This window comes from Harpia harpyja, chromosome 9 (genome assembly GCF_026419915.1).
Source record: "Harpia harpyja isolate bHarHar1 chromosome 9, bHarHar1 primary haplotype, whole genome shotgun sequence".
Classification (NCBI taxonomy): domain Eukaryota; kingdom Metazoa; phylum Chordata; class Aves; order Accipitriformes; family Accipitridae; genus Harpia; species Harpia harpyja.
In genome coordinates this window covers 30,842,553-30,854,896 of record NC_068948.1, presented here as the reverse complement: position 1 = coordinate 30,854,896, position 12,344 = coordinate 30,842,553, and the positions used below count along the sequence as shown (strand labels likewise).

The window sequence follows — 12,344 nt, the reverse complement described above, 5'->3', positions numbered from 1 at the left end:
TCCGCCTGTTTTCACCCAACAGACAATCGGAGCATCACCTCCAGCAGTGGATGGGAAGGAACACTCAGTCCTGGTCCCTGGGGACCTGGCCCTGCTTGCAATGCATTCGCATCTGTGTCTCTCAGACATCCTTCATCTACAGCATCCTCTGCTTCCCATGACTTCTCTTACCCAAGACCAAAAGGCTTTAAAATGTCATTATAGAGGAAGATTATACCCACCCCCCCCAAAAAAATTAGTGGAAGATTTTTCTAGGAAAGAGATCCTAAAATTCTGACCAGATAATAACCTCAGTCCAGCCTTCATTTCCTATGTTAATAGATCAATTTACATCTTTGTAGCAAAATGGTTTCAGGCTACATTAAAAAAAAAAAAAAAAAAAAAAAAAGAAAAAGTCATGCTTTTCTTCTTAAACTGCATTTTGGGAGAGGATTAAGAGGAGGAAGGAAGGATATGACTGTTTCCAGGGCTTTTTAGTATATTTGCTTCACACAGCAAATTAATATTCTCAATTTTAAATCAGGAGTATATTCTTAATTAGGGTATGAAATGTTTTAAAATTTTCTTCACTTTACAAATGGCTGCTTTTTCAATTAACTGTGCTTCCTCAGCCTTAGTATGATCTTTCTATTAGCAATACAAATGCTTTCTAATATTTTGTGAATACTAATTTCCAAAATTAATTAAATGCAGACTTAACTCTGAAAACATATATTTTACCACAAAAAAACACTGTCTCCCAACTACTGACTGATTACAGGCTTTTCTGTGGTCAAGAGTATCAAGTCCTAAAGGCCCAGCGGTCAGAACTGAAGGTAAGAGAGTTAAATGAAAAAAAGGTAGCAACTCACTTTCCTCATCTCGCTTTTTAAATGCTCCAAACAGGGTGGGGGTAAGAAAAGATAAATATCCACAAGTTGAAGCAAACTGGTCATTAGAGCAAGGCTGCAGTGCCGTCCCTAACACAACACTCTGCAGCAGAGAACTAGTGGAGCCCTGCAGAGCTCACACATGTGTTGTTTGTGTTTAAACTCAAATAAACTGTATTTATTTTAATGTAAAAAAATCTATCAAAGCAGCACTTAAACGTAACCAGTCTTCCGCTTACCAAACCAAAAAAAGCTTCTTTAGACAAATCTTAAAAGCTAATAAAAATTTAGATGGCGCAGTGTCATACACTGCGTTTTTATGTTAAAATACTAAACAGACACAAATAGATTTCCTAAAATTGAAAACAGACATAAATTGCACAACTAAAGACTCCCAGCAGAAGTTAAGCATGCAGACGAGAAATGGTTCATTCTCAGGAGCTTCCTGTGACTGATACATACATGCATTTGGGGGAGTGAAATTGTAAGATGTGATAAAACAGTTATCGTCTAAGAGGGGCAAGAAAAAACTTGGAAAAACTTTATTTAAAAATGGCCAGCATGGATCAAACCCAATCCTATGGGAAGGGATGCATTCTAGGTTTTAGTCAGGTGTCTCAAAAGGGTACAAGCCCAGAACACATGGCTGCTGAATACAAATAGTCTTACGGTAATGCTTGTACTGTTACAAAAAATAACTCAAGTACGGGGGAGAAGACTACTAGAAAAGCAGTAACCACAATATTTTTTGCATCAGTATGTAGACAAAAAGTGCAACACTAAGAGAGTACATTTCTAGATCATCAAGTCTTACAACTTACTACATCAACTAAGGAAAATGCATTCCCCGCACACATATGCTTTTGTCATTTGCCAGGAGATGAGCAGAACATAAAGACTTAGAAGAGAGGGCATTGGGGGGGAGCTGAGAGGAAGGGGTGCTGAGGAGGGAAGTAGCAAAGCAATATCATCTAAGATGTTCTCTTTGAAGTATTAAGAAAGTCAACTTGTAAAAATTAATGGATTAGACCTCCAGCTGTTCAATTCTCAGCTTTAAATTTAAAAGGTATTTCACTTTGTAACATTGGCACATAATGCATAAAATATATTTAAATTAAAAAATATATAATATTTGCATTAAAAAAGGTCACTAATAATTCATAATGTTTTAACTGCACCAACACAAAAGTGTTTTGCAAAGGAAAAGCAACTATCCACAAAGAATATCAGTATTTTTACATAAGCTAGTCATGTTATCACTATGTGCAAACTGGGTCTATCTACAGAATAGCAAAAATTCAGATTTACATTTTAAAAGTTGAGAAATCTAACCAAGATCAAGAAAGTCAGGGCAGACCTTGAATTTCCTGGAAGATTCCACAGCTTCACCTATTTAATTTCCATAGGGTTCCCTGCCCTGTGTACCTTACCCAAGAACTGGTGCTGAGGAAGTGCACAAGCAAGCCATGTTCTAAATATACCTCATTAACGGAAGCTCTAAACGCCCCTCAAATAAATGAAACAAGAATAATTCTGTATTAAAAAAACCCAACGTATCAATCTTAAAAATATCCTACAAACTCTAAGCATGTATTTGCAGGTGCAAATTTTGTTCTTTTCAAGGGCTTAGATTTTTCAGTGGAAAAACCAGAACAGTTTGACAGAAAGCCGACTGCTGGCTCGAGCGGTGGCCGCGACGTTATCCATGCTGTCTGCATACGAAGCGCTCCAGCCCAAAACACGTTAAGGATGATCTATTTTATGGTAGCAACAAAACAGGGAAGGATCCCACTACCCACAATTTGACTGGTCTCTTTTGATATTCTCAATATGCTCTAGGCATTACATAATTAAACTGTTTATGATATTTCAGTAAATTTAGCATTAAAAAAGCTTACGTGTTAGGCCACCTGAAGATTCATTTTAGAGCTGCCTTTACGCTTTCGGTGGATGCTCTACTCACACTTGTATTTAATAGAAACACACAGGAAACCACAGACTAAAAATGTACAGTAATTTGTCTAGTACTAAAATTTTATATGGCCACATAAAGACGTTTTGCTGTATCAAAACCTCTCCCTGGTACAGAACATTGCAGAAGCTGAGTCAGCTGGTACAAATAAAAGCAGCCCATATACTTTTAGGTTAGACTTTTGTTTAATGCCTTATCCTTTGCTCTATACAAGCAATGACAAACTGTATCTGTAGGTATTGCTAATTAATAATGTTTTTTAGCAAAAAAATATTTGCAGTTTCATGGCAGAGCATTCCACTAGGTCATTGGTAAAAAAACAGGTATTGCATGTTAAAATTAAGAGCAGACATGGTGTAATACATCACAGATCAGAATAAATCTATGCTGTCATCTAAGCTCATATATAAATATTAAGTCTAATTCATTTCCCTTTACATCATACGTAAAGATCTGAAGCACATTCACATACCCATTTCAAGAATTATATCCCTCAAAGCCTGTCTCATGCACTCTCTCACACGAAGCGTGTACAAAACAATCCAGTTAAAACTAACCTCGTAACTAAACGTGCCATTATAGAATAACAGACTTTGGTAAAAGAAAGCATCATGACACAAACTAAATTTGTGATCTGCATTAATTCAAATACAGCTAGACTGTCCACTAAAATGAGCAGAACAGGTAAATCTAAAGGCCAAAAATTAATAGACAGACAAACAGACGGAGGGATGTAAAGGCAAACAGAGTGGCTATGGTAGTTACTGAAATGCCAATAAACCCACACACTTTCTGCATTAAACACCTTCGTGCATTACAGCAGCAATAGCAAATACTACTGAAAACTCTGCCCCTTGCCTTCTCTAATATTCGCCATGAAGGTCTACAAACACACTGCTGCAGAATGTTTATAAAACAAAGGAAAACATTTCTAAACAGGGCCACTTTCTAGTAGAAAATATTAAAAATGATAGTCAGTCAAAGTAAACAATAGAGTATTACTCTCATTCACACAAAGCCAAGCCAAGCTGGGGCAATCTCTTGATTTTTTTTTTTTTTTGGACAGGTCAGAAGAGTTTAAAAGATCCTATTAAACTCAAATCTAATGCACACCAAACTCTCTCCTACGATACGCAATGGGAGTACTCTTTCCTCATAAATCCGCATGCTAATCCAGATCATTTATTAAAGATGTGTATTTCATATCTGTGGAGTATATCACGTAACTTCTTGGCAAAGGCAATAGCATTTTTTTCACTAACTGTTAAAATTCCTTGTGTAAGTTTAAACAGCTCTTTCAAGCAAACAAAGCAGCATCGGGAATCACAGATCCATCGCTGCAAAGTGCGCTGAGCTTAGTCACTGAACTCATTTCCAACAACCCTCAGTACAGTACAAACTCATTCCAAATCACATATTGCTTTCAATGATATTTAAGTGTTTGAAATACCTCACAAGAGGTCTGACAAACTCAGTCTCAGTAAACAAACCTAGTCCCTTGGTAAGGGGACGTCTAAAAGAATTTAGCAGTATTTAAAATAAAAGCACGCAGCAGAACGTACTAGGAAGAGAAAGAAAACAAAGGCTCCTAGCCACATCTGGACCAAATTTGACCTTTGTTAATGTATTTGGTAGTAATTTACGGACGTTACATACTTCTTCGTCACGAGTTTTAGCTTGCTGGCTCATTCAAATGATAGGTTCGGTGTTACGATGAAATATTAACAAAACCTCAAAGATGAAAAGTAACCATGCTGCACTGCACATGCTCATCAGCTCGGACAGACGAGCCCAACAGCTACCGAGCAACTGAACACATTCTTATTTTTTCCAGTCAACATCTGCATGGTTCTAGGTTACATACTGACATCTTCACCTGACATCTGCAGTATGGGACCTTCAAAATTTCAATTAAAAACTAAAACCAAAACCCTACCAGCACTTAATTACTGGGTTTCTAGAGAATACTAATCAACATTTCACTAAAGGGGAAACTGTTCTAGTTCAGTCAAACCAGGCAAAGCAAAACCCCATTAAACTGGCCCTCAGTTTTTAAGTGAGTTTGATCTGGTTATTCTTTGTTAGCTAGAGCTGCGGGGTTGGAAGTCAACACAACCTCTCTAGACTCAGTATTATTATATCTCACTCCCAGCTCTAGCTGCAGAGGAAAACATGAAATTCTAGAAAGCATTTTGGGGGAAAAAAAACAATCAGCCACTTCACATAAAACATGTTAGCACAAGAAGCAATGTATCAGAGAAAACTCCTTATGGAAAATTGCATTTCAGCGAAGACCAATGTTCAGCCAGCATTAATAATGTTAAATTCAGAAACAAAACGTGAACATATGCACGGACCTGGCTAAAGGCTATCACTAAATGATGTAGGTGTGTACATGTTACAAGGGCACCTACAGCACAGGTGTCTGAAATAACGTTATCTGCTCCCCTCTACCCTCAAAGCTCACAGCTCACACAGATTGCTAGACATTTAGCAAATCATTCTAATGCCATTATAAGAAAAAAGAGACGAGCTATAAGAATCTGACCAGCCATTAAAACAACTCAAACAAGTTGTTTCCCCCAGTAATCTGGGCATTAACAAAGTATTTGAAAAGTTCCTGATTCTGCTGCATTTTGGGGAGCCTGTCCGTTCCAACGCTGTGCCTCCACAGCTGGCAGCAAAGCCAGAGCCTCTGGCCCCGGCACTCACTCCGTGCCACGGGAGGAGAGCGGCGGGAAGGGGGACACCTGCCCTCCGACACCCGCCGTCCCTTCCTCCGCCCCACTCAGAGCCCACGGAGCCACCGCCGGTGCAGATTGCGGCAGTGCCACAATAGGCACAAATCACCAAACGCTTTCCCTCCCATCACGGCAGGTGTAATTAAGAAGCCCACCAACAACGCCTACGTGTTGGTGAGGGAACTTGGGTCTAACGACTAATGTCACTCTTAACATTGCACAGAACTACGAAATGGTGAACACTCCCCCAGCACAGTATTAAGCACATTTAGGAACTGCTTGAAATTTGGAGGAGTGCTGTCTGAAGCCTGTGCATTCAACCTGCACGCGTATACCGGGGAACTGCTGGAACAAATACCACGGATGCAAATCCCAATCACCTAAAAAGGTTTAAAATCTCAGTCACTGGATAAATAAAGCCTTTTCTTAAACACAGTTTCAAACACTCGGGGGTATAGCAATGTAAAGTTAAATTATTTCTACTAACCAAGGAGAACAGCCTGTTTTGTCTCACCTATTGTATCTTTATCACTTCCAACAACAGTTAAAGTAAATTCTCCACTGGTCTATATGAATTCCTCATCCGAAGAACCAGCCCACTCAAATCCTGTAAGTGACTAAAGTGTGAAACAAAATGAGTGTCTCTATGCATTGTTGTAAAACTGGTTTGCTATTTTATGTTAAGCCTCTGAAATACTAAAACATATCCTTATACAGGAACACTGATTAAATGGTTTTCCTTCCCAGTGATGAACTGTTTTAATGGCAACATTGTGGTTATCGCGACCAGAAAGCAATTATTTATTTCACTAGATGTTACTAAGAATAGTGGCAATCAAAGTGAACGTAGGAGTGCTGTTAAAGATGTTAAAGAAAGCATGGCTCCATGTGACACATATACACAAAATACACATAATTTTAAGCCAAATTACACTTTTAATAAATGTGCTGTTCAGGATTAAATCACTGCTCAGGATTTTTTTTTTAATCCATGAAATTAAGATCTATGGAATACGTTACTCTTTTAAAATCTATTTCTAAAAACAGCACGGTGTGTAGATCTGCATATCTGTATGCATGTGTGTGTGTGAGAGTGCACACATAACGGGGGGATGTGCACGCATGTGTGCGTGTTGTGAGAGAACGTATATATGTGTTCGAGTCTGCCAAGGTAGAAGTGACAGGAACTGTGATTTGTGCTAACTAGCTATTGATCCAGTCAGATCTAGATGTTGTGTACAAGAAACAATAAAAGAGAAGGGGCCAGGAAGGATGCTGTGTGCAACTCCATTTAAAAATGGAAAAGAAGGGCCCCAAACAAACCAATTTATGTCCTTGCCTGTGTGAAGCATGGAGAATGCTGATGGGCTTCCTAGAGTCTGCTGTGCATGCTAAACACTCCCGCTTGAAATGAGAGTCTCCTGCACTGGGCATTAAACATGAACAAAGAGACAAACCATGGGGGCTAGGATTCACGCTTCAGAAAGCCAAAGCTGGAAAGCCAACCAGAACCAGGGGTAGGAAATTGCCCAGTTTTCAAACCAGCTCCCTTTTGATTTTCCCAGCACCTTTCTTAGTGAAATCACAAAATGCGGAGGACTGTAAAAAGTCAGTCTGTACCACCAGATGTAATGAAAACAATTTCAAACTATGCTAGCGGTAACAAAACATCAACTTTCCTAGGCGCAAATAATGAGTTTATATTGCGTAAATTATGCACGTGTACTTATAGCACATCAAAAAATAGCCTGCATGCATTCATACAGCAGGTACTTCCACGTGCATCTATTGTAATATTCACACACACAGCCAGGCAGTTTGGAAAATACAGCTTTGATACGATAAAATAGAAACCAATTGAATCTATAATCATCTTTATCTTCAACAGCTTTTATAATAGGGGGCTTTCCATTAAAATATTTTTTTCCTGAGCTTGGGGAATTATGATGCCCTCTGGACATGAGGAAGGATCAAAAATGACAACTAATGTTGAAATTAAACATCTGTCAACTAAGCAAGTTTTATACCAGCAGACCCAGAGCCTTATTTTAAATTGCCTCTCTAGTAAAGGAAAAAAAAAATGTTAAGAGCCTTTCAGTTCAGTATCGCACTGCTGGTAGGCTCTTAATGCAAGCAGGGAAATACCTGGAATCGGAGGGACAGCACCACTAACAAATGCGTCTTTTCTCTGTTTAGGAAAACCTCTGTAACAGTTTGGGGGAAGTGGCTGGAAGGCTCAGCCGGCATGGGGCTTTGCGGGAGCCCCCTCCTCAGCACTGCATGCCCAGTGGGGCTCTGCAGGAGCCCCCTTCGTGGCACCCCATGCCCAGTGGGACTCTGCAGGAGCCCCCTCCTCAGCACCCCACACCCGGCAGCCCAGCCCAGCAGCCCAACGGGGCTCTGCCGGGAGCCCCCTCCATGGCACCCTACACCGCAGCCCCCCTCCGCGGCACCCCAGGCCCGGGAGCATGGCTGGGGCTCCACTGGCAGCCCCTCTGCTCAGCGCCCCCAAGAGCCCCGTGCCAGCCGGGGCCACCGCAGCCCTCGGGGGCCCACTCCCCAGGAAGCACGATGGGGATGGGGATGGCCGTCACCTGGGGACGGCCGGGCAGCAGGCGCTTCGTCCCTGCCGTTGGCCGCCCCAGCAGAGCCACCTGCCATCCCACAGCCCCAGCGCAGGGCGGGAAGGCACCCGGCACCCACCGAGGTCCCCACCATTGGTGGAGCAGGTCTGGAGCCAGGGTGTGCCCAGCAGCCCAGGGCCACAGCCCCGCCACCTCCCCTTCCCCGAGCAGCCCACCGTCCCCGCTGCCATGGGCCAGCACCCGCACGGGATGACTGATACCTTCTTTGCTTGGGTTCGGGGGCTTGGGCTTCTCCCAGGGCGCCATGGGCTTGTCCTCCTCCTGCCCCTCCATCAGGGCCTTCTCACCGGGCAGGTACCAGGTGGAGTTGTGCTCTGCCATCAGGGAGTCCAGGTCGATGGTGCTCATGGCGCCCTTGACGCCCTCCGAGCAGCAGCTGCCCAAGTCACTGTCCCCGTTCTGCCCCGCACACTCCCCCTTCTTGCTCTTCAGCCCCAAGGGCTGGTCTTCCGAGATGCTGAACTGCTGCCGCTGGAGCTGGATCTGCGCTTGCAGGATCTCCAGGGGGTGGATCTCATCCTGGGCCGAGGTGCTCGTGGGGGTCCGCACCTGCTCCATGCTCGGCGTGCCGGGGTGCGTGCCCGCCGTGGTGCTGAGCCCATAGCTGTCGGGGGTCGAGGTAGACGTACTGAGGAGGCCGAGGGCCAGGGGCTTCTGTCCGTTGAGAAGTGCGTGCTCCGCGCGGGGCAGCTTGGGCGAGCCACCCAGCAGCGGGCTGCGGGTGGGCTTGGAGGCGGCGTTGTCGGAGCTGGAGGACACCTCGTCCTCGTTGCCGTAGCTGGTGCTGACCTCGTCAGGAAAGTCCACGTGCGGGGAGCTACCGTCCGACTTGGTCACACTCTGGATGCCGCTGTCCAGGGAAGACATCAGGTCGGGCTGCTCCCCCAGCAGCAGCTCGCCACCCTTGCCCCAGGAGGGCGAGGTCAGGGGCTTGTCATGGGGGGTGCCCCCGCCGCGCTCTGCACCCACGGCCCCTGGCGGGCCCCCCGCCACCACCGGCACCGCTGGCTGCCCTGGGCTGACGCCGGCCCCGCCGCCTTCCGTGGCCGAGAACTTCTCGAAGAAGGTGCCAGGGCTGACGTGCCCACTGTCCCGTTTCCGGCGGCCCCGCCCCCGCCCACCACCCGCCTTCCCCTCTCCGCCAGCCGCCGGCTCCAGCGTGTAGCCAGGTGAGAGGCTGCTCTCAGCGGGCAGCAGTGGGGCAGTGCCCGCTGCCTTGCCCGTGCCGCCCCCACCTGCCGGCGGCCCTGCCGGAAAGTAGTCTGGGGCAGCAGGCGGTGGCGGGTCAGGCTCAGCCTGGCTGAGCTTGCGCTTGGCCTCGGCCGGGCTCTTCTTGTTGAAGGTGACGTTGAGGTTGGGAGCACCCAGGCTGGCGATCATGTTCTGGCAGGCAGTGGAGAGGGCAGCCAGGCAGCTCTGCCCAAAGACGTTGTCCTTGCTGGCCGGCTTGCTGAAGGAGCCCAGTGAGAGGGCGCCCAGCTTGCTGGCGGCAGGCCGCGGTGGTGGTGGTGGGGGGAACTCGGGTGGGGGCGGCGGGTAGGCACCTGGTGAGGCGCTGAGGGCAGGCGTGGCCCCATGGGCCACTGGCTGCCGTGCTGCTGCTGCAAAGGGGAAGCCTGGCTGGGCAGCGAAGTCAGTGGGGCCACGGCGCTCGGCGGGGGCACTGGGCAGTGCCACGCCGCCGCCCGGCGACTGCAGCTGCGAGAGGCCGCCCATGGCGGGCGCGAAGGGAGGGTGGACGCCCGGCGAGGGCAGGGCCTGCGCTGGCCCCTCGCCCGCCATCCGCAGTGGCTCCTGCAGCCCCAGCCCGCTGGTGCCCGGCCGAAAGAGCACAGCGGCACCGCCCGGCTGCAGGCCCAGCTCGTGGGGGGCCGCCTCGGCCGGCAGCCCCGGCGCTGCCATGCGCCGCGGCAGCAGCTCCCCGGGCGGCGGCGGGCCCGCGAACCAGGCACTGTCGGGGGCCAGGTGCGGTGCCGGCGGGTCGAAGCCGCGGCTGCTGCCACCAGCCTCCCGCTCAAAGGCGGGTGGGGGCAGGCCGCCAGGCGGGCCCACCTCACCGTGGTGCCCCAGCTGCTGCAGGCTGGGCGGCCGCAGGCGCTGCTGGCTGCGTGAGGCCATCTGCTTCATCACCAGGGCGGCGTTCTGGCGCTGCGCCAGCGCCGGGTGCTCGGGACCGCTGTGCGGCAGTGGCCCCCCAAAGGCCTCAGGCGCCGGTGGAGTGAATTCACCCGGCAGGCCAGGGTAGGCCGTCGGGGAGAGGTGGCTTTCCATGGTGGGGCCATGCATGCCGCTGCCCCAGGAGGCGCAGCGCTCGACGCCAGGGTTGCCAGGGAAGTCGAACCGCGGCCTCTTGGCGACGCTCACGTAGGGGGCATCGAAGTGCTGCAGTCTTTGATTTGGTGGCTGTTGCGGAGGAGGGTGCTGCATATTAAACACGGGGTCGGTGTAGGGATGCATATTCCTGTTCTCCAGTCTGTGAATAGGGTATTCAAACTGTGCATGCTGGTTCTGCATTATGGGACCATTGTCCTGCAGGTTGGGGTTGGGAGCGTTGGCTTCTGTTTGCTGTTGCCTAGGGATGGCTGGCGGGCAGGAGTTCTGTCTGGCCAGCAAGCCCGGCGGCTGCTGCGGCGGTTGCGGCGGCGGCGGCTGCTGCTGCTGCATCAGCGGGTGCCTGGCGCTGGCCCCTGGCTCCAGGCTGGCGGACATCTTCCGCGCCCCCCCGAAGCGCTCGAAGAAGACGCCGTGCTGCTGCGGCGGGTGCGCCTTGGCCACGGCCATGCCCGGCGCCCGGGCCAGGGCTGGCGCCCCCGCGAAGCCGCTGCCCGCCGGCACCTGCCGCCCGCCGCCGTAGTGCGGCAGCTGCCCCTCAGGCTCCGACGGGGAGAAGACGGGCAGCTCGAAGTGGCCGGCAGGGCCGTCGCCGGGGTAATTGTATTCCAGCGAGTCCACGCCGCCCTGCGCGGGGAGCCGCCGCGGCTCCAGGCCGTGGGGCTCGGAGGAGCCAGCCGCCGGCAGCCCATGGAAGGAGGCAGCGCGGCTGGGGGACTGGTCAAGGGGCAGGCAGGGCGCCGGCACGGCGTGGCTGGAGGCGCCGGCGCTGTGGTGCTGGAAGTCGGGCAGGTTCCCGGGGCGCTGCTGCCCGAAGCCCTCGCCGCCCTGGCTCTCGGCCATGTGCTCGTAGCCGTCGGCGAACGCCGTCTGCCCGCCCAGCGCGCCGCTGTAGCCCAGGAGCCGGCCGCCGTGCACGCAGGAGGCGCCGGGGTCGGGCCCGAAGTTGCCGCCGAAGTGCGGGGGGTGCTGGTGGGGGTGGTGGGCGCCGCCGTGGCCGCCGTGCGGTTGCTGCCCGCCGAAGAAGCCGTGCACCGGCGGCTGCATGCCGCCGCCGTGCAGCTCGGCGGGGCCGCGGCCCGGGAAGCCGTAGGCGTCCCCGGCCAGGCTCATGTTCATGCCCAGGAGGGGCGGCTCGCCCAGCGCGCCCAGGGCCGGGTCCACCGCCGCCGCCGCCGGGCCGCCGCCGGGGAAGGCCGGCGCCTTGAAGTGCGCGCTCATGCTCAGTCCGGGCTGGCCGAAGCCCCGCTCCGCCTGCCCGCCGCTCCGGCTGCTGCTCTGCGGCTCGAACTGCTCCAGCCCGAACATCCTGCGCGGCTCCTCAGAAGAGCATGGCCGCTCCGCGCCGCTCCGCCGTCCCGCTCCCCGCCGCGCCGGCCGCCGCTCGGCCGCCCCGCTCACATCCTGCCGCGCCGCCGCGCCGCTGGCACCGGCCGCCCGCCCGCGCTCACCCCGGCGGCTCGCCGCTCGCTGCCGCCCGGCGCCGGCCGCGCTGCGCTGCCCGAGAGCCGACGGGGCGGCGCGCCGCCGCTCATAGGCTCCGGCACCCGGGAGCTGCGCGCCGCATCGCCGGCCCGCCGTGCGCTGCCCGCGGCTCGCAGGGCTCCGGCGGCGGCGGGGCGGCGGGGCCGGCGCTGCGGGCGGGCGCTGGGAGGGCTGCGCCGCGCTCCCCTGCGCGCTCCCTCGCTCTCGCCCGGCGCTGGCGGAGCAGCAACAAGTTTTGCATTTCAGCGATGAATTTCAGCCATCGGGGCTGCGCCAATGAGCGCCGCGCGGCCTGGGGCGG

The 12,344-nt window shown here is 51.5% G+C and overlaps 1 protein-coding gene across 3 annotated transcripts in view; it reads right to left on the bottom strand.

The window, feature by feature from the left end:
- MN1 (MN1 proto-oncogene, transcriptional regulator) overlaps window positions 1–11,994 on the bottom strand; it is a 118,228-nt gene extending 106,234 nt beyond the window's left edge. For all 3 annotated transcript variants that reach the window (XM_052796232.1, XM_052796233.1, XM_052796231.1), the window contains exon 1: window positions 8,428–11,994. In XM_052796232.1, coding sequence (XP_052652192.1) covers window positions 8,428–11,866 — 3,439 coding nt within the window. In that variant the 5' untranslated portion in view covers window positions 11,867–11,994. The remainder of the gene's footprint in view (window positions 1–8,427) is intronic.
- Window positions 11,995–12,344: the final 350 nt, after the last annotated feature.